This window comes from Siphateles boraxobius, unplaced genomic scaffold (genome assembly GCF_051911475.1).
Source record: "Siphateles boraxobius isolate OS27281-9 unplaced genomic scaffold, OSU_SipBor_1 3, whole genome shotgun sequence".
NCBI lineage: Eukaryota > Metazoa > Chordata > Actinopteri > Cypriniformes > Leuciscidae > Siphateles > Siphateles boraxobius.
The window spans coordinates 12,834,233-12,857,851 of NW_027508919.1; the positions used below are offsets into that span (position 1 = coordinate 12,834,233).

The following is a 23,619-nucleotide window of genomic DNA, read 5'->3' on the forward strand; positions in this document are numbered from 1 at the left end:
AAGAGTCTCACTGAGTGAATCTAGATTATTCTTCGAGTTCTCCAAAGGCTTTTTGGCATTTTTATCAGCAGCTGCGTCTGCACACCAGCCTGTTTGGAATGATGTTGCAGATAGGGTTTTGGTCCAGGTTGAGGGGCTTATTTTCCTTTATGGGTTAAGTGTACAATGATGAGCTTCTGCAGCACAGTGCCAGAGGTGGATTCCAGCAGATTAATTAAAAATCTGCACTGCTGGGACGGTTTTAAGTTTGCGTGCTTGCGTCACTGAGATGGCGTGACGGCAAAACAGATTTTAATCACGTTTAAAAAGTCAGGCTCTGCAGCTTATTGCAGGTTTTAAAAGTGTTTAATTTCTTTTAACCGGCAGCGTTGGTGAGGTGTTTTAATTTACTTGACAATTAGTGGTGGTTCTTTTCATTAAAAGGCTTTTTTTTTTTCCTAGGAGGAAAACAAGGGACAAAATCAAAAGAGATTCACTTCTCCGTTCTCCTCACGCTCCCTCTATAGCATATTGTTGTCTTCTCTGCTCTCTCAACAGCAACACAAAGATCAGGGATTTGGTTAATGAATGTGTAAGAGTGGCTTGTTGTGCTTGGTCACAGATCACTGCAGGTTGTGGAGAAGCAGAGAATGATAAATACAGTTGTGGTGCTGAATTCTTGCCCTTTTGATTCGGTTCCTCTGTGACCAGATTGTAGAATGCAGAGGAAAAAGTTTTGTTTGTTTGTTTGTTTTTTTGTTATTTGCTTGTTTCCAGAGCTCCAGGTTCTTTGTGTGACCTGGTTGGGGCTGATTAGGGTTTATAATACACATCCAGTTCCATTACAATAGCCAGCAGCTAGCTTCCATCTTGTGGTGTAGGTGGCTGGGTTGACAGACGACCACAGAACACCGTGAGGAGAGGGATAGGGGGACTTGTTTACATGTCAAGCTGAGCAGAGGTGCAAAAGAGCTTTGAGTGACAGATGTGCCAATTTCTACCTGGCTCCAGCATCAAAAAGAGCATTTGGGGTGTAGAGGCCTCAAGCATTGACTGACACTAAACAGCAGATCTATATCTGCTGCCCTGGGCAAGCAGAATTCTACTAATTATTTGAAATAAGTGAAATAAAACATGAGGGCATATAACATTTAGAAAACATATGATGCTTATGTGTGTTCCACTTGAAAAGTATGTGCTCTTTCAAGAGAATAACAGACACTAAATTCAAACACATGCTAAAGAACATACCCATATAAAACATACCACCCCCACCCCCAAAAAATTTTAAATAAAATAAAAATACAATTTAAAACTTTTACAAGAAATTAAATGTAAAACAAAACAAAATGATCATTTGAAATTCTGTTGTATTATCATTCTATCAGAGCAAAAAAAATGTATCTATGTAAATTGTGTCTAAAATGAATTTGATCTGCAATGAATTATAACATGCAGTAATAAGGTGGAGTGGCAGGTGGGGAAGTACAGCTCTCTGACTCTTGGAAAGCTCAGCACACGGACCTGTAGCTGCTGGGCTTCGTGGTTCTCCAGTCCCTCCACTATCGGAGCAAACCTCTCCTTATTATTCCTCTCTGCTGCAATGGTCATGGCTGCCAGGATCTTATCCAGACTAAAGGAAAACAAGTAGACAGAAAACAGAAAATGTGTTTAGGTAAACATGCTTTTTATCAAGCAACGACCGTGACATTAGTTCAGAATTGCAACACAAGTTGGTCTAAGCTCGCAATCTCATTCTCGGATGTTCATGCAGGGGACCTGTAACAATATAACAGATTTTCACAGATTTGATGTTGATTTTATAGCCCATTGTGGGTGAGTAAAATCAAAGCAAGACTAATGTTATCCAAAGTAATAAGAGGGACCCTTTATTCTACAGTATGTGACGCTGTGTAAAAAGCAGCAACATAAGAGAACTGAAGCAATGTGTTGGGACAGAAGAACAAAGTGTTGGTGGGAAAGCAAATTAAGGACTTTATAAGGTCCCATGTCTGTTTTGCTGACTCAAGAACTGGTGGATTGCAGTTCATGGCTTAAGGGAAAGAAATAACAGAATGCATCATAGACAAAATAATAACAGCAGAACAAACCAGCGCTTGTGTAAAAATAGCCTATTGAGTAAAGAAACACACAAGATTGTGTCTTAACTGTGTAGCTTGCCATCATGTCATTGATCCTACTCTCATCAGATTAAAACAGGAGGGGGGTGGGGATGGAGGGGGGGGGGGGTTGGGGCTCACTGGAAACTGACAGAGTTACCTTAATTTAAAGATAGTTCACCCAAAAATGTATATAAAAAAGAAGATTGTGATTCGATTAAGTTCTGATCTTGTTTCAATGAATTCCGATACCCATTCAGATGTACAAAACTCTCAAATAATGTTATAGCACATTACTGTAACAAAGTTTCAAAGGAACATATGGCAGGTTTTTTATAATAATAACGTTATAATAAATTCTTCAGAACTCAGAATAACAATTTATTTAAATTATTTGATCTTACTCCATTGAATCTGTCTGACAACGCCACTGATTGGTAGCAATACAATACGGTATACAATACGGTAAATATTTGATCTTTGAGAATTTTACAGAGGCTCGGGATTTTAATAAATTCAAACACATAATATATAATATAAAAAAGTATAATATATGTATAAAATAAAAAGTATCACAGAAAAGTAATGTATTGTGAAGACATCTACATATTTTTTCCTTGACATGACCCTTATTGGTTCAGTTCAACAAACCAGGGTCGGGTAAGGGAGACCTGTCAATCAATTTGTCGTCTTTTTATGTGGGTGAGAGATAACTTATGAGTGACGGGGTTTGAGCGTGATAAGGGAATAGATTTTGAAAGTGTAGCCATGTATTCAAGCGATCCCAGTGCCAAAGTTGCAGGGTAAAGAGTGGGAGAGTGACTCTCAAAAAGTGAATTACACGTGTGTTGGGAGACGACTCGACGGCTCCAAGTAGATATAATTGTAACTCTGAAATCAGAGCACAGATGAATGACTTCAAAATGAATCAAATTGAATATGGGACTATATTACTACTACTGTTCAGCGTCATGTGTGCACTGGCCTGCCAGGATATCAGCCACTTTTAAAAAGAAGATATTTTGAAGAATGCCGGAAACCAAACCGTTGACACTAGCCATTGACTTCCATAGTATAGGGGAAAAAATACAATGGCAGTCAATGGCCACCGTCAACTACTTGGTTACCTTCTTTTGTAAAAAGTAATTCTGAAAGAAACTCGTCCAGGTTGGAACAACTTTAGGGTGTGAAAATGAGAGAAATTTCATGTATGGGTGAACTCTCCCTTTAAGTTCACTTTTTACATGTCTCGTTACCACAAACCGGTTTACCTTGCTTTGTCGTGGAAGAAACTGTAGAGAGAAGTTTTGTCGAACAACTAGGTGTAAGATCCGCGTTTTGTGATCCAGGTGATTAAGTTGTAGTCGTGAGTGGGCTGTACAGAGTCTTTCATGCTGATTCAAACATGGCTTCAGAATAAGCTACACCTGCTCAACTCCTAAAGAGAGCTTTGATGTGACAGCACCAAACATAAGCCAGTGTCACTGCACAGCATTTGAGGGGGAAGGAGCTAGTTTCGGCACTAAGTGGGGTATCAACGTTTTTACAGCTGTCACACAGATCTGCACACCCTCTGATCACCTACACACCCATAAAAACACTAATCTATTCACCCAACCTGCACTTAGCATGTGTGCATGAAACTGTCTGTGTGTGTATATGAAACTGTCTGTGTGTGTTTACTGATACAGATTCTAGGGCTGAAGGTGCTGATCGGCAAATAAAAATGGTCGGCTGCACCAAACACAGTTTCTTGATTATTCAACAACGAAACTAACAAAGCATGTATCGGCAGGTCACCATTACGCTTAGCCTTTTCTAGCAGACTAAGTACTATTTCTGATGTTGATACCATAAAACTATCAGTACATTTTGGCATATGGCATTTTTATGACACAAAATGGATTAAGATGATGATCTTACATGTTCTCCTCTCCGATGATACAAACAGCTGACAGAATCTTGACAATTTCGGTCATCATATTAGTCTGTTTGGGATCAATCGCCCTTGCGAGGAGGAGGAGGCTTCGCTCGTCCCCCAAAATCCTTTGGAGGCCATACTGAAAACAATAAGACATCTCATTTTAGTGCACATTTTAAATGGAAACATTTTGCATTGGATAATGCCTTTAAGCTTTAAGGAAACATAATGAACCCCTTGTGTATGGACAGATTCAGGCTTTTTTTCTCTGAAAGAGAGACAATTAGGCGGGTGTAGATATATTTTAAGATTATTTCATTTAAATCAGGACAGCAGGGACAAATATTCATATTACTGCATATTTGTCTTCCTCTCAGGGTGTAATCCACTACACTTGACCACAATTGGAGTAACACACAGAATTCCCTTGGGGGGGGGGCTCACTTTTACAGAAAAATGTTTGGAATAAAATAGAATTCATTTAACATGGCTAAGGTATAAAAATTAAATAATGTCAATACCATTTAAGCATGAGAGCAGCTTTAAAAGATTAAATCTGATGATTATCTGGAGTTGAGCGAGCTTAATTTGTGTTTGCTATTGTTTAATAAAGCAGCAGCATTTCAATCAGAAATGTAGTCTTTCTCAAGGACAAGGAGCTGGCATGATTTCCTATTCTTTGATATACGTTTTTTTTTTAATTTCCTTTTTTTTTTTTGGACACAAAATGATATAAAATACTCGTGGTGGAGCTTGTGGTGGAGCTTTCAAATTCTAAACACACCTTGTTGTTCATGAAGGCCTTGAGGCACTGAATGAGTTTGTGCTGGTTCTTCTTGTCAATGTTCTCTTGCCTGAGGAAAAGAAAATCAGTGAGTAAAGAGAAAGAGCGTGTGGATGAGCAATCCATAAGCACTGAAGAAAGAACATTTCTTAAGATGACGTCAGAAAATCCAGCATAACTTACAGTTTCTTGTCAAGAAGCCTCTCCAGCACATCCAAAAGCAGTCCGAGTCCCTCATGGCCAAAGTTATTCACCCAGCTAAAGACAGGAAGAGACCGGCAAAAGGCTCCGTTAGAATACTTAAACCTTAACAAGTTCATTAAAGGTTAGAAAAGTTTGGTTTGAAGATGAACTGGGTTAAAACACAACAATGGAAACAATGGAACTTTTTTCTGTTTATTTTCCCATCCTTAATATTGACAAACAGTACAGGTCATTGTGGAACCTATTGCAACACGTGCAAAATGAGTCAGACTTTGTTCTCTCTGTAAAATGCCACCTGTGACAAGAACATGAAGAAATATAGTGCTTTTGTTCCCCATATTTCTGTTGGATTAATGAAGAATTTTCCACATATGTGTGACCACATGTAACTCCAGAGGAAAGAAGAACATATTTAAAACAGGTTCATCTAAAAATTGCACATTGAAAATGAAGTGAAGACGAATGCAAATGAGAGAATGGTTTGTGTGTGGCGCCTTCAGGCAACTTGTGTAGGCCATGCACTCCAACAGGAAGATAAAGCAATGCATGGGAGATAACACTAAAACCAATAATGGATTGTGTAAGATAATTGGCTATAAAACACAATGTATCTGGAGACATTAAAAAAGACCTGGGGGAGGATGAGGATAAGAATAGAGAGAGAGAGAGAGAGAGAGAGAGAGAGAGAGAGAGAGAGAGAGAGAGAGAGAGAGAGAGAGAGAGAGAGAGAGAGAGATGGAGTATGTGAATGCATTTAGAGTATGCTATTAACATCTCTTGTTCTTAGATCCAGATTGTCAATAAACCCAAATACATGGGGCCATTTGTTACTTTAAAGGGGGAACTGTTATGCAAAATTAATGTTTACATGGTGTTTGAACACTTATGTGTGTCCAATGTAATAACCAGTCTATAATGGTAAAAATTCACCTACTTTTTTTTTTTTTATATATTTTAATATATTTAATATATTTTAATATATATATTCCAGATTTCCACCTATTGTGACGTCACAGTAGGGGCAAGCCCCGCCCTTGAATGGAGTCGATCTATCCTATTAACAAAGATCCCACCATGAATTTAATTTATGAAGGAAATGTGCTAAAGAAATTAGGAAAAGTATTTTGTTTTGTGCAAATCATTTTACACCGGACTGCTTGGTAAACAAGGGTCAGTTCAATGCTGAATTTGCACAAAAGTTGATTCTAAAAGAATGGCCGATACCAACATCCAACTACAGTTCCCATATGAGCACCTGTGCATCAATAAGTTGAATAAAGTTAACTCCACAAAAACTACATCAATTAATCAACTAACCATTCAGGAACGTCCTGTAGCATTCTAAAAGTTACTACTACTTGAGATTCTCCATCAGTGTCCGACTCCGGTTCCAACATATGAGGTTGAACACACCTACTGACAATCTCAAACATTTTGGCTGTGAGATTTTCAAGTTTTGTTGTTGCAGGAGTATCCAAAGCATTGTGCTGTAAAGGCTCCACCCTGTTCTGGAAAGGGTGGCAGGGAATATCAGCTAATTTGCATTTAAAGGTACACACATGAAAACTGTGTTTTTTATCATACCTAAATGGGGGCAAATTGGACTTGTTATAATAAAATATCTGCAAGATATTTTGAGCTGAAACTTCACAGACATATTCTGGGGACACCAAAGACTTATATTACATCTTGTAAAAAGGGGCATAATAGGTCCCCTTCAAAGGATCATATTAAAGTAATTTGTATGAATCTATATGGTCACACAAGACCCTCAATTAGGGATGATGTCTGTAGGCAGTTTCAGAAGGCAGTTTCAGATCAGCAATTCAATTAGTCTAAAATTAAAGAAACAGGGGCTCACCATGCCATTACTCAAAATTCATTACCGACCCACCAAACTCAATTTGAAACGTATTACCATTTGCTGTACAGTACATTATAATGGCCTGATTTGTTAATAAAACATAACAATATAATGTGCAAAATTTATAATCATCTGTTAACAGGGGGGCTTATCGTTTATTGTTTCCAATTTTGCCTCATCACTTTTTCAGCTGTTTGTTGAAAGAAAAACACAGTTTGAGGCCGATACTGAAAAATTAGATTTTCGGGAGCAACCTTACCTAGCCTTGGAGTATAAAAGCAGTGCTGCTGTGGAGGTGAGTGGAAATGAGGGGTGCAAGCATATCTTATTCACTTATATCAACAGTGTGGGTTATGGTGTCAGTCTGCATCAGATGAGTGTTGAAAACAAGAGGCTAACATCTGAGGTAGTGTGGTGAGACCTAATGAAACCTTAGCCAGCATTGACATTGTGCCGCTGTGGTCATGTCACTCAACAAGAGCAACAAAACTCTAAAACAAGACTATACAGAGAGATGAGACAACAGCTCATGGTCAAAGTTTTATATTGCCGTAGTCAACACTGCATTTGTAGGACGGCCTTAAAAGGATAATTCACCACAGGTTCCCTTTAGAAAATTTCTAATGGGTTTATTGAATTACAGTTGTTGCTTTATGAGTGAAAAAAGGTCTGTGATTATCATTAGGATGCAGAAATAGTAGAATTATACCAGAATTACGTCCGGTGTATGTATCTACAACACAACATAAAATCTACAACACAACATAAATCTATGCACATTAAATTGAATACTACATTGTGTATACACACACACACACACATATATATATATATATATATGTGTGTGTGTGTGTGTGTGTGTGTGTGTGTGTGTGTGTGTGTGTGTGTGTGTGTGTGTGTGTGTGTGTGTGTGTGTGTGTGTGTGTGTGTGTGTATACACAATGTAGTATTCAATTTAATGTGCATAGATTTATGTTGTGTTGTAGATTTTTTAAAGATTGTATACATATATACATATATATACACATATTCACATATTCACATATCATGAAAGCCTCTTCAAGCAATGTTAACAAAATGAAACTCAAAAAACAAAATATCTTCAATTCTCGAGAGAACCCATGGTTTGAAACCATTGATTCTCTTCCAGGTTTTAGAACTACAAATTGAACAGCTCTATAAACTTGTAGTGTAAATCATTTAAATTTAAATTAAGAAATCACATATAGCTACCCTTGCAACACTAACAAGCATGAAAATGAGAGGAAATCGCTCTTTCAAAGATAACAATGTCAGTCAGACATGATTGAATTTAAGACACCAGAATGGAGTCTCTCAGAGGCTTTTTATCACTCTTATGGCTTCTCTCAGTGGATAGAGGCATCATGCATCAGTTCAACACATTTAAGATTAAAGCAAGATTACTCATTAAGCAGGATAAAAATAAAAAAATCTTTACCTGTCTTTCTGTCTGTCTCTCCATGAGTCTATTTCTTAGATTGCCTGCCAGCTTTTCATTGAAACCCCTGAGTAAACATCGCATCATTTCCTGTCAAATCAGCTCATCAGTGACCTACCCACACTCTGTGGCGTGGATCCAACGATTTGATTTAGACTTATTCATGAAATATTGATTGAGATAATCCTGGAGTTAAGCGGCAGAAAAGCCAGCATAGTTACTTGACATGAGCACATATATTTTCTGGGTTAAATGAAATGTGTAAGGTCTGTTAAAGAATACATATATTTATAATATCATTTGTTACATACACATGCTACTAAATATAATCAATAAACATGCAATTATTTAACCTTCCAGAGCATAACACTTAACAAAATAATAAACACTGTTTCTCCACTTCTTTCTATGGTGGTGAAATATTCATGTTTACAGTAGCAATGACAAAATATTATCAAGCCAATCAAATAAAAAAAGGGCAACATTATTTTTGAACATCACCTAGTAAATTGTAAATGCATGTGAAAAATCATTAATGACCATCAGCTGGAGTGTATTGCCCATAGAGTGAATTGTATACCCCACTTGACGCTCTAAAAGTCGGTTAACAGCCTTACAATAACGGCAGGTTATTCATCTGACATCTTGCCTTTATTTTCTGAACCTTCTAATGTCAACCAAAAGCCTGGGTGTTGAGTCTGACATTATTATTGCACTTGAAGAAGATCTAGAGTGTTGTGTCATTGAGAACACTCTATGAGAGCAATGCCTTTCAAATTGTATTAGGGCTAAGCCATGGACGGTCTCATTCGGCTGCCCGTGGCCTATTCAGCACTGCTCTATTCCACTCGAGGCCCTCTGCTCCAAGCAACAAATTGCTCTCAACATTTCAACCCACCACTGAGCACCAGAACAGTTAGTCACTGACTAAATATTGCAACTGAGGCCCTTTTGCTGTTCATGACAATGTCCATGACTCTGAGTGATGCTGAAATCGCAGGGAGGCCCAAGGCAAGGCTGAGAAGAGATTGACTTCCACAATTTAAGTACAGTATTTATGTAGTATCAGGAAAATTACTAAATAAATAGATAGATAAATAAATAAATCCAACTGGAAAAAAATAGGCTACTTATTATAATGTGACACATTCTTCCTTTGTGAATAATTCCAACAAAGCCGGTCAAGCCTGTCTTCATGTTAACTGTAAAATCTAACATGGATATGGCACATTCATGCTTAAAGGCCATGATATACTTGTGGAAACCAGATAAAAGTTCAACATAAGAATCAAAGGAAGATTGGACTGAAAAAAAGAGCAAGAAAACATTTTAATCAAAAACAGGACGAAGGGTCCTCAAGTATAAGCTACCAACTTAGTATTTCAAATTAATTATATATTTATTTGAAGCGTTTCCAGTCAGTTCTTCATTCTGCTCTAATGAAGACATTATTTTCTGCCCTTCTGTTTATCCCGTGGCTGTTATTTTGATGACAAGGCAAAAGTTTGCTCATATCTCCCCTCCCTCCGTCCTTCTCCTTGGGTGAACATGCAGGAGAAAAGTCGTAATTATCTGAGGGTAGTGAGTGATGGAGGGGTAAAAAGGGAATGAAAAAATGCTTGGCTGATTTCATCATAATTGTGAAGTGGACAGACACGGGCGGCCTGTCTTTTCACGGAGCTTTTTGCAGACGCGTGACAGACACTGGGTTCTTGTGCGTTAAACGGGGACTGAACCCAGTGGCACGCTCAAAGAACAATATCCCTGGTGTCGGTGTTCTGTGATGTGTCTGCCACACACTTTAGAAGGAAGGCACTAGGGCACGAACCTGCTCTGTTTAAAAGAGCCGCTGTTCCATCTAATGGCATTTGGATCCCAGCAGGAGTCTCAATACAGCCACAATGACTGCACATCAAACCACATCAATGCCAGCTCCACTTCTCTCTGGGATTGTAGGCTGTGAATATAGGGTCATGATAACAAAAAAATAGCAGAATGTAGCAAGTGTGTGTGTGTGTGTGTGTGTGTGTGTGTGTGTGTGTGTGTGTGTGTGTGTGTGTGTGTGTGTGTGTGTGTGTGTGTGTGTGTGTGTGTGTGTGTGTGTGTGTGTGTGTGTGTGTGTGTGGAGGGAGTGGTAGCAGGTTTTAACATTTAAAATGGCTGGGATAACTGACGACTGATCAACTGCATTAAGCAAATACAAGTTGTGGAATGTCTTCATTAATAGTGGGTTTCCAGAGGGTAGAACAAGCAAAGCAAAGTAAAACAAAAAAAAGAAACAAACAGAAAAAGGCTCTTGAAAGTTGGAAATTGACTTTTTCTGTCTGCTGCCTTTGACATCACAGCTCAGGATAGTCGCTAATGCAAACAGATGGCTTTCTCCCGATATTAGAATCCTCCTTTTCCATGTCTCCCGATCTTTCTTTAACACTTTCTCATGTTAATGAGCAATCATTTTAATCATTCTTGTGTCAGTGCGAATCAAATCAGAGTTTTATTTCCTGTGCGTTAAAAAGTTTGCTTGACCTGACCCGATCTGAGCCAAGTGGGACAGTTTAACTTAATACACCAGAGGCCATCAATATTTTAGACTTAAATTCAAACATCTGGTATTATTGATCTGGTGGTGAAGTATGTCAGACAGAGACAAGGGAATCAGTCATGACAGTCACCTCGCATGCTAATGGATTAGCGATTCCCCCCGTACAGAAGTCAATGGTGGCATGTGTGTGCTCACTACGGCTTTTCACGCTGCCAAAGGACTGATGTGGGCTGTCACTCAGAAACATGTAGGTCACCTGCTCCTCAATCTCCTGACCCAAATAACTCGAGTCAAAAACATCAGATACACAGCGTGCTAGAGCAAAAATAAACCTATAAATACTCTAATATGGAGCACTGACATATAATCTATCTAGATCACACTTTCTTGTAATGCTTGCCATGGAATTACGGAATTGTAATACTCGCATCGAAAAAAACAAACAAAAAAAATCCATATTAGACAGATCAGTCTACCACAGTATGTAATTTCAGCATGTGAGACACCACCAAAAACCTCCCTAAAAGGTGAGAAGGATTGACAAAACAATTAATAACAAGAGAGGATGTGGTGAAAATCACAGACAGGCCAAAGATATTGAATTTAGCACAGCAGAATACTAATTTTCCCCATGTACCTGTGCAATACCATTTCTCACTTAAATCAATATGGAATTCAAATCAGATATCTGAATTATGTATGCCTTGCTGCAGGGCTCCGCAGATACAGCTAGCTTTGAGGTTAACAGATGGTGGCATAAAATGAAATGGGCATCCCACTTAAAATATACCCAGTCACGAAGGACATTAGGATTGGTGGGTTCCTTTACTGCCTCGGAAAAAGCTCTTCTGTAGTGGCAGATGTGACCACTGCTTCTATTAGACCCACTATAGTATAACACAGTCTCAGGTAAATCCAGGGTCCCTACACATTTTCCATTTCAAAATTCCATACTTTTCCCGACTCAAATTTCCAAACCTCTCTGTAGATTTTCAGACCCTGTTCAAAGTGCCCCTATTATGATTTTTCGAATATTCCCTTTCATGCAATGTTTCTCAAAAGAAAGAATTCACTCTTAACAGCCTAAACGAGTCTTCAGGAATTTGAATCCCACTTCCGTGACACTACTAGGGCTGCATGATATTGGAGAAAAATGCAATATGTGATAACTCACTAAATTAATGCGATATTCGATATGGTATACGATAATGCTTAAAGTGTGTAAAATAAACTTAAATTATATTTAAAATATATTTAAAATGATATAACCTACATACGTTTCACATTCTTTTTGTGACAAGAAAGCACCCCTAAAACTTCTGAAAGTGAACAGCAGTGTTTTACTGTAGCATAAGAACTGTTATTTTAACATCAGTGTAAACTACAGGGTTTAGGGGTTCAGATTGTCTTACATTAGTTTTTTTTAAACACAGAAACAGAATAATCAAATATAAAAATAAAACACTGCTTAGTTTTCTCTGTATGTATTAAATATATCCTGATTCTTATTAAAGCTACATAAATTATTCAGCCGAGAGCAGTGAGTGATTTTCATTTTGTCTTTTGTTCATGACCTCAGTTATTGCAAGCCATCGCGAAATATATTCATTTGCGATATTTCGATATATTGTGCAGCCCTAACGTCTACACGCCCTAACGTGGCTAACACATTTGCCTACCGCTCGATGTTCTACACTATAGCTGGTTCTTGTTGTGTATGTCGAGAAGATGCTGTTTTCTGCACTGCAAAAGCAAATTCTCTTTGGAAACACTTTCAAAGGATGAGGATGTGAAGAGTCAGTAGTCAACAGCAGTACAACCTTTTGTCAAATGCTTCTCAAATCTCCATGAAGTATAAATGAGGTTTACAAAACGCTTATCCATTAAAGATGGGACAGTAACCACTTTATCAGTAAGTATGATTATTTATTCACTGAGAATCGTCCTGCTAGAGACGTGCTTGCGATGGAGGTTCGGGTTGAATAACTAGTTCTTCCAATGGTTCATCATTGGACCCGAGCTCGGATTGATATGTTAAAATCGACAACATCGTTACTGTCTTTACAATGTGTACAATCGCTATAGGGCGTAATATGGGTGTTTAGCTTCCGACAAGCACTGTAAGTGGTAGACCAATCACAGCAGACTGGCCCGTCTGGCCAATCAGAGCAGAGTAGGCTCGCGACAAGGAGGGATTTAAAGAGACTGAATCATGGGACCTGCGTTTGAGAATGATTGAAAAATGTAGTGATGTGCAATGAATATTATGAGGAAATTAAAGCGTTTTTTTTTTTTAGGAGACCTCCAAAGCAAAAATAGTATTTTCAGCCCCCCAAAAATGGTTTTAAGCAAGTTATTTATATCTTTTGCTGTAATGTCAGTAGACATAGGTTATAGCATATATAAAACTAAAAATTGTAATGCGTAAGTTTATTGTGTGCATGCAATGCAAAAGTCTTAGGCAAAAGTGACTATTTTCACCCCAAAAAGTGGTAAGCCAGTTATTTATATGTGTTGCTGTAGTTTGTCAATGGAAAATATCAGCTTACATTTCCTAACATGGATTTTGCAATTAATTGTAAAGATTTTTGTATGCACATGGAGTGACATATACAGTTGTGTATATATACCGACTTCTGCATGCACACAAGAAACGTTTTCGTGCCCTCAATAAACTCTTCACATCATGAAATTTTATGTAACAAAGTTTCGGGAGGAGTACATTCAGGTACTCAACCAATCAGCACAAGAGGAAGCCGGTATAACCTCTGTTTCATGACAGTTTCACATCATCCCTTCACCAGCCCATCACCTCTCTCTAGGCTGGCTTTCTATCCCAGTCAAAGGGGGGATAAATTACTATATCACATAAAATACTATATGTATACTATATACTATATGATTTCATGAACATGTGAACTCGTGAACGCACAGGAATTTTTTTGCATGCTTAAGCGTTACAATTTCTAGTTTTATATATACTATATCTCCTTTGTGTGTCCCTGTCATCTTACTATGAAGAAAAAGAGAGCATTGATGCACATGAATTAATAGAAATCTAGGCCTATTTGCTCAAGATTGGCTTTCGGGGTAGCACCTCTAATATCAATGCCTAATGTCCAATTTAATGCATCCTCTGTGGCGGTGGAGAAACCATGACATGAAATGAGCTGATGGCATAATATTGTCTATGCTGAGTATAATGATTTCTTGTGCGCCACAGTACGAAAGTCTGTAAATGTTTTTATTTTTGCAAAGTTCCTTTTAGAGGCTCTGTAATACGGTGCTAAGAATATCATAAGAAACTCAATACACTTATAACCTGCCGCAATAATTCAGTTGTGTTTGACAATCACTAAAGAATCACTAGCTGCCATGAAAACACACTTCTTGTATGATACATTTATTTTCATTAAATTATTTTTAATTCATTAGATTCTCTATTATAGAAAACTAAATAGGGGCAATAGTCTGGAAATGCAAATAATTTCCCATACTCTGCTTTCTTTTTTCCATACTTTTCCAGACCTGGAAATTACTCAAATCTAATTCCATACTTTTCCAAACTTTTCCAAACTGCGTAGGAACCCTGTCGGCTCGCACATATACAAAAGGCTTGACAGGGCATGCAGGGCTATGACGGCTAAATGTGTAATCCAATGCTAATAATCTTGACAAAGCAAATACAGTGTCTATTTTTACAGACAGCTTAGCCACAGTGGCAGAGTACCAAATAAGAACACATCCAATCAAACCTCTGGTCTAACGGTAGTGATAAACAATGTAATTAGTAAGTAGCACGTATATGCACAAATTAAAGCCAAAAATAACTTTACTTAGGAACTTATTAGCATAAAAACACTGCAGAAAACAGTTGTTAAAAACTGTTACTTTCTTCATAAGGCCATTAAGAGTCAACAACACTGCAATCTCATGTAGCTGTACAAGTATGAATTGAAAATTTGTCCAACTTGAGTCCTTTATTTCTCCTTGGCGCTAGCAGGATCAAGGGAGCTGATCCAGAGCCTGAGGGCCAGAACTAGGTTTCTAATAACATTTGGAGTCTGGAGAGAGAGAGAGAGAGAGCAGAAACTAGCATGGGAAAAATGACCCTAGCAGAGTGCCGCAAACTTGGCCACACTCTGCCGCCACGCCGATGCAGAGAATTTATTTCACGGACCAACAGGTGAAGTTCTGATAACTTTCTCCGCATAACAACATACAGTAACTCCAAATATGTTCAAAGTTTTACCTTAAAATAAGACTGTAGCTACTCTGCTTCCACACTCCTGACCTTGATGGTAAGAAAACTGTCTAATACAACCCAGGCACACAAAGTAAAACAGACCAACAGACAACACCCAGACAGCTAATTCCCAATACTTATACACTATTAATTAAAGCGGTCTTTTGAGAGAGAATTCTGCAATAATTTAAAATGTATCCTATAAAATAATAACTTTCCCTTCACAATCTCAATTTTAGCATTGCATGAGTGTACTGTCTTTTCTTCATACCTGTCATCAAGATTTAGCTGGAGAAAATATATAGAGAGAAATGTCAAAATACATTTATAAAATCAATTATGTATGATGGACAAGGGTGTCTAGTCAGGTGTGTGAAATAAATAAAAGTTTAAATGGCAAGCTTGCATTATAAACAATGTCTGACAACTTCCATTGACATCTCTATGTCTCCTGACATTATTCATCGTGACAGTTTGGTTGCTATATTTTATTATATTATATTATATTATATTATATTAATACAATTCCTTTAATATTATATTAATACAATTCCTTTAAGTAGCCTTTGTGAAACATATGCCATGCCCAAAAACACATACACACCCAGAGCATTCAATATGGATAAGTTATTGCATTTTGCCTTGTTTTCAAGTACTAATACTTAGATATTTTATTAAGTTCTGTTACAAAACCTAGTGAGATTCGCTAACTACTGCTTAGATCCTAACTAAGGCTGGGTATCGAATTCAATACTTTTTAGGCACCGACCAAATTGCCTCGATACCATAGAGTATCAAAAAACGTCTTGTCGTTCAGTACCAAATTTCGATAGCTAAGGGGTTAATCTCATCAATTTCAGTTAGCTAATAAGCATGCAGTATGATTGATTGTGGCCAGAGCTGTTGCGAAACATCAAGGAATAACACTAGTTTACGCTGGTTACACCCATAGACATGGCTCACACGTGAGGCGGTAGTGTGTAAGCGTCCTTACCCGCATAGATGGAAAAGATGTGAAAAAGATCAAAAGTGTGGATCATTTCACTCGATGCCAACAGTGCTTGATGCAATATTTGCAACAAGATAATTGCTGCCAAGACAAATCTGATGAAGTACTTGACAGTGCACAAAATAAACTTGAGAGCAGAAAGTGGCTCTGTCTTCGACAGAACTGGAGCTCGCCTCATAAATGAACTGCAACTCAGCATATAGGCTACTTGCCTCACAGACATGAGAAATAGGCATATAGAAAGCTTAAAATGTCTACTTTTAAAAGAACCAATTAGAAAACAAACATGGATTATGCAATCCAAATGAAAGGTGCATTTCTCTCTATAGGCGTGTGGCGTTCACTATACTGCTGAGATGACGAGTCAGCAACAATAACTTCATCTTTGCAGCCAACACTGACTCAGAAAACACTAGTTTATTAAAGGTGCTCCAAGCGATGTTGGGTGATGTCACTTCTTGTTGACGTTCGAAGTATTGTCAAGCAAAATGAAGGCTAGCTAGACCCTCCCTCCCTCCTCATCCACGCACTAACCCCCCCCCCAAACCCCAGCCCCAAATCCTTCTTGTCGGTTATTGGCAGGAACCGTTTATGTTTCGTGGTGTGGGTTATCCCAGTTTGTTTTTGTTGCCGTCTGTGGAGCCTGGGGTGTCTGCAGAGACCGCGTTTTTTAGTTTTTTTTACAGTGTGTTCAGGGAAAAGGCAGCTAGCGGATGGTGAGGAGATGTTTGCTGTATGTGACAAAAAATGTTTGGCCTAAAAAACGCGTGACATCGCTTACAGCTACTTTAATAAACAATTAAAATGTTTTTTTGATATTTTTTCCCCCACACATTCATAATCATTAGGCTACTTTTGCCAGTGCTTTGTGGCAAGATGTATGCATGCGCTTGAGCACGAGGCATAAATTCTGCCCCCCAGTGGCCTATATGAGTCTTTGAGTCAACAAACTGAAAAAATAAAACCAACGTATTTTTTTTTTTTTTACGGTGATATGTAATGTAATCTTCTTAAAAATGATTTCATAAACTTGGTATCGAAAAAAGTATTGTTCAGGATTCAGGATTGTTCAGGATTGTTCAACGTATCAGTATCAAAAATGTATGAATGATACCTAGCCCTAATCCTAACCATCATAGAACCTCAAAAGTAGGGATGGGTACCGAAACCCAGTATTAAACGGGCCCGGGGCTGAATTTTTAAAGACCTCTGTATCGATAAGCTCGGACGTTATCGGTTCAGCTGTCGGTCCTGGAGAAATTAAGAAAATACACGTACTATTTATTATTGCTATAAAGACGTAATTTTGAACATGTTTATCTCACAAACCAGTTCTATATATAATAATATTAAACCATTTGTCTGTGATGCAATTTTGCTATTCGCAGTCCAGAAGAGAGAGAGAGAGAGCGATCTCTCACGCGCCACAGCGGGCACAACACCACAGCCCTGCTTAATGAGTGACAATGAGGACAGAACTAAACATTCAAACGTGGTTACACTTTTGATCTGGGATATTATTCTAATTTTATTTTAGATTTCGGCTTCAAAGATTATAAAAAGAAGATATTTGAGATGAAACCATTACAAACTAGACGCATTCTGTCCAGCGTAACTTCCTTACATTCACAGCGATGGTCTGTCATTTCTTCCTAAAACCCAAAAGTACCGTCAGAATCAGCACGATCGGTGATTGTTGTAAAATGCAGTCTCTACTGTTGCTAAATTGCGGACGCGTTTTATCATTAAAAGAGCTTTTAAAAGCACAAAAATCTGTGCAAGAAACGCTGTTCACAAGGCGATGCACGATCCAAAAATGGACTGCAACGAGACAAGAAAAGTAAACTTAACTTTGGGCTTCATGTGTGCATCTAAACTATCAAATATACATAAAAATATAAAAATGACCAGGTCTGAGATTCACTGAAACAGTTTATTCACTTAAACACAGTTTATGTCTTAAATGGACGTAAATAGTTGGGAGAAAATGATGGTGCATCAGTAACCTATTAGATCTGCTGTCGGTCTTAAAGGGATAGTTCACCCAAAAATGCAAATTCTGTCAGTATTTACTCACCCTCATGTTGTTCCAACCCTGTAAGACTTTCGTTCATCGTCGGAACACAAATTAAGATATTTTTGATTAAATCTGAGAGCTGGCTCACTCCTCCATAGGCTTCTAAGGGATTGAAACTTGTTCCCCGAAAAGTTATTAAAGACATCGTTAAAATAGTCCAAGTGACTACAGTGGCTCAATCCTAAGTTTATCAAATGACGAGAATACTTTTTGTGCGCAAAAAAAATCTAAAATAACGACTTTATTTCAACTATTCATTTCCTTCTCCGTGGGCCTCGAGTCAGTTCACTAGCGTAATAGCGTAAGCTTCTGTTGTTGTACGTCACATGCATCACACACATGACTAGCGTCGGCCAGTAGTGAGCCTACGTGTGACGTAGCTCTACGCAATCACACTACGTTAACTGACTAGAGGCCCACAGAGAAGGAAATGAATAGTTGAAATAATGTCGTTATTTTTGTTTGTTTTTGCGCAAAAAATTATTCTCGTCACTTGATAAACTTAAAGGGTTAGTTCACCCAAAAATGAAAATGATGTCATTAATGACTCACCCTCATGTCGCTCCAAGCCCGTAAGACCTCCAAGCCCGTAAAGACCGTTTAAGATATTTTAGATTTAGTCCGAGAGTTTTCTGTCCCTCCATTGAAAATGTATGAATGGTATACTGTCCTTGTCCAGAAAGGAAATAAAGACATCATCAAAGTAGTCCATGTGACATCAGTGGGTTAGTTAGAATGTTTTGAAGCATCGGAAATACATTTTGGTCCAAAAATACCAAAAACTATGGATTTATTCAGCATTGTATTGTCTTCCGGTTCTGTTGGAGATCCGCGTTCACGAGTCCGCAGTGACGCTGATGACGTAAGACGCTGCTGACGTGTATCTGGTGCGTCCGTGTATTCGGGTTCAAATAAATATGGCTGGGCAAAAAAATGCAAGTCTTCCTCTGTGTGGAAATCCTTAGACATGTTTGTGAAGATTGTTTTGTTTCCAGCGTGCGTCTCCCTCAGACTGTAAACGAAGCTCGGGCGCACCAGACACACGTCAGCAGCGTCTTACGTCAGCAGCCTCACTGAACGCGGATCCACAACAGAACCGGAAGACAATACAATGCTGAATAAAGTCCTAGTTTTTGTTATTTTTGGACCAAAATGTATTTCCGATGCTTCAAAACATTCTAAATAACCCACTGATGTCACATGGACTACTTTGATGATGTCTTTATTTTCTTTCTGGACAAGGACAGTATACCATTCATACATTTTCAATGGAGGGACAGAAACCTCTCGGACTAAATCTAAAATATCTTAAACTGTGTTCTGAAGATGAACGGAGGTCTTACGGGCTTGGAGCGACATGAGGGTGAGTAATTAATGACATCATTTTCATTTTTGGGTGAACTAACCCTTTAAGATTGAGCCACTGTAGTCACTTGGACTATTTTAATGATGTATTTAATAACTTTTCGGGGCTGGCAAGTTTCAATCCCTTAGAAGCCTATGGAGGAGTGATCCAGCTCTCAGATTTAATCAAAAATATGTTAATTTGTGTTCCGAAGATGAACAAAGGTCTTACGGGGTTGGAACAACATGAGGGTGAGTAAATACTGACAGAATTTGCATTTTTGGGTGAACTATCCCTTTAAAGGGGCAGCAGTCGAATAAACCTGCTGACGATTGAGCCATTTATGCGAATCAAACAACAAAAGCAGAGAAAATCACTCACAGCTCTTCAATGAATAACTTAAACTTTAATAAGGCATTAATCTATCTATGATAAACTATGCAGTGTTATTTTACATGTGATTACTAAATTAGATTTCTTTTCAGACAGACATGGGCTTACCTGAAAAGTAATTTCAGTAGACCTTCCTGAAATTAAAGCACTGTGTATATAATGTGTATCTTTGTTTAATTGTATTCTTTTTTTGACCATGTGTTTGTACTTGTTTTTGCTTATCGTGTCCTATCCCATGTATATAAAACAAAAAAGCCTGCACACTGCTGCATAACAAATAGATATTTTATTGGTTTTGTTAAAGCATTGCTTTTTCTTTTGCTATAGATATTTTACATTTCAAAATATAAAGCAAATGTTAATTATTACCCGTTACAAAAAAATAATTTTCATTACAAAAAAAACACCAAAAAGAACCGATAGCGTTAAAGTACCGAAGTAGAATAGCGTTAAAGTACCGGATCAATAAGCAGTATCGGTAAGAGTAGTAATACCGTTAAAACCTTGATGATACACATCCCTACTCAAAAGTGACTTAGAAAAGACACTTTTTGACACGAGAGACTCGACTCAGTATCGATAACTATTTTTGAATCAGCAATTTTGCTATTGAATAAAAATAAATTGGTCAGAGCTGTGGTGCAGTGGTCTCTCACCCAACTTTTCTGTCTTTTCTGCCCTCCAAAAGTTTAAAGTGCCCTTGGCAAAATGAGGTTTTGGACAACAAAAGTATTATTATTATTATTTTGGTGTAACTGCATTAAAGTAACTTGCGATTGAGACCAGTAATAATGTTCCCTTAGACATGTTTCCTTGGCAAATAACAAAGTTGAAGCAATAAAACTAAAACTGAAAGAAATAGCAATTAAAAACTAAAAGAAAATGACAAAAGCACATACTGTAAGAGTAAAACTGAAACTAAAATTAAAATGAAAACTGAAAATATAAAAATAAATGCAACAGCCAAAATATTAATAAATACTACAAAAGGATATAAATAATACTAAAATAGCAATAATTGAATAACTAATTAAGGTTAGTGCACAACAGACCAATTAGAACAGTTTAGTGGTGGTTTCAAATCCTTTTTTAATTATTATTATTTAATAAAATATGTTTGCATTTGTGTTGTCCCTTATCAATGCAGTCATCACAAAATAGTAAAGATTCATGCTGATATTGCCCAAAACTCCACTTTGCCTAGGGCATTTTCAAACTTTAGTCAGCCATTACTGTATATATGTTGCCGCAGTGTATTATGTAGAGGTTGAATACCCGACCCGACCCGAGCCCGACGGGCCGGGCCGGGTTCGGACAGATATTTAGAAATTATGTTCGGGTTCGGGTCGGGCTCGGTCACATCAGCACGATATGGCATTGAACATTTTAAATTTAAAACAGCTTATTATGTTGGTAGCCAATGTGCCTGATGCTTTCACGTGATGCAAATGTTCGTTTTTGTGATTCAAATACATGTAAAATATTACCATAACATCTGTGATCCTGTGTGCGGAAATTTGTTTATGTAGCCGTGACAACGAAACACGTGCATGCGCGCCTGCGTTAAGTGTGCTTGTTTCTCCGTGCACGCTGATGCACTCATCCTGCTGACATTTCCGAATGTCTTCCTACAGTTGCTTAATAAAAGCAGGCTTTCCACACAAACAAACGCACGTGTCATTAGTATGAGGGAAAAAAATGGGATTTTAACTGTCGGTCTCGGGTCGGGCTCGGACATAAATATCTTTATGCCTGTCGGGCTGGGGTCGGGTTCGGTTACTGCTCTGTCGGACGCGGGCCGGGCTCGGACAAAAAAATTCGGCCCGATCCGCACTCTAGTATTATGGCATAGCATAATAAGGACAGATGTGTGACCATTGAGCAATAGATTGCCATCATACAAAGTAGCAATACAGATGGATGTGCACTTCTAAGTAGACTGGTGCTTAAAAGAACACACTTTGTGACACCTGGACTGTGATTGTTTCATAGTCTACCGTTCAAAGCCTTGAGTAGGGCTATAGCCTTCAGGATCTGAGGCTGAACGGATTCCTGTTAAGGAGTATCAAATCTTCAAAGGCACTAATAAGCCCATTACCTCCCGCACATGTGTCCATGGGTGCTCGGCAAAGGATGGCCGCATAGGCAGAATGATGGATTCTCAGGCTCTATGGGGCGGCTGGTAGAGTCAGCACATCTTCACTCCAATACACATCTCTGCTTCCTCAGGCTCATGTCCCACACTGCTAACTACAACACACGGCTAGCTTACATTCAAACCCTACACAGCAAAATAAATAAATAAGTGCTACTACTAAAAAAAAAACCTCTGGGGAAAAAGCATCCAGCTCCACCATGAAGATTTGGACATAATGAAAAGTTGGAGCCAAGTTCAGGTTTGTCTGATTTTCTCCTCCACATATCTTTGAGCCTGCGGATTCAATATGGAAGTCACAGCAAGGATTTAAAGTGGAGTGTAAAAGCAGAGTGTAAACTGAGGGCTTAGCACCAGAAAGTGAAAAGTGAAGCCCTTCAGACATTCAGAAGAGTGCAATGGGGCCATGTCGCAAGCGAAACTTGAATTACTATTGGTGGTGCATTGATGAAGAATCAGCGCAGTAGGTACACCACTGGAGATCTCTCACTGCTAGTCTAAGTGCGGAAGCGTAAGAGCCATCAGAGCTGTTGAAATGGATGACAAAGCTGGAGGGTTTTATGCATGAGTGGGTGTTAAGAAAGTTCTGGATTACTTCTTGCATTGTATTATTGTTTCTGCACTACATTGCACGCCCCGTGGCACTGTTTGTACAGCTGCATCAGAAAGAAATAAAAACAGAGAGAACGAAAGCATGAGAGAGGCAAGAGAAAATGGCTACCATTAGTTACAGTGCATATTAACTCTCCATAAATGAGGAAATAAGACCCAATGATTATCTGTTAGTCTGCATTTTGGCAAGTTCGAGAATTCAGAGTTAATGAAACAAGACTCCAAGTGTGAGAGAATGATGGATAGTGAGAAAAAGCCAGAAGATGAAGAAGTGATTTTACTCTACCAAAATGAGCAGAGGAGGATTGAGAGAAAAATTAAAAAAAAATAGGCAGGGGGAAGAAAGCATGAAATGTAGAAGGAAGACGCTGTATCCGCCCCAAGCGCAGCCATCTGTGTATGGATGTGTGAGGCTGGGAGCTCCACACCTGTGAGGGACTACTGGGAAACGGGAGTCTTCTCCAGCCCAGAAGCCACCTGGGCAGCAAAACAGGTGCTCAGCCCAGACAATTAAACTATTACATAAACACAGGTCAACCAATCATAGGAGATTAAGAAACAATGACAGTAGCTCAAATCTTCTTACTCACTTATTTTCTGATTGTGCAAAATAAAAAATATATTTTCTGAATGTACAAAATATCCTTGACTAAACTGTCTAAAATTAAGCATTATTAAAAAAAAGCTGATATTCTAAGTTCAGTACAAATTAGGCTAAGTTGACAGGATTTGATACATCTGTAATAAGGCTTATTAAATCATTTTGGCTTTTCCTTTTTAGATGATTTAGAAGCATAAATGTGAAGCTTAAAATAATAATTTATAAAAGGCACTTACATTTACTTAAGTATGCCATTACGTGGTCATGGTGACCAGTTTTTTTTTTTTTTCTAAAGTCACTGTTAGTCA

The 23,619-nt window shown here is 38.2% G+C and overlaps 1 protein-coding gene across 24 annotated transcripts in view; it reads right to left on the minus strand.

Annotated features, from left to right (window-relative positions):
- diaph2 (diaphanous-related formin 2) overlaps positions 1–23,619 on the minus strand; it is a 474,147-nt gene that overhangs the window by 299,867 nt on the left and 150,661 nt on the right. For all 24 annotated transcript variants that reach the window (XM_077247876.1, XM_077247896.1, XM_077247898.1 and 21 more), the window contains 4 exons: positions 4,988–5,062; positions 4,805–4,874; positions 4,023–4,159; positions 1,504–1,612 (listed from right to left, as the gene is read on the minus strand). In XM_077247876.1, coding sequence (XP_077103991.1) covers positions 1,504–1,612; positions 4,023–4,159; positions 4,805–4,874; positions 4,988–5,062 — 391 coding nt within the window. The remainder of the gene's footprint in view (positions 1–1,503; positions 1,613–4,022; positions 4,160–4,804; positions 4,875–4,987; positions 5,063–23,619) is intronic.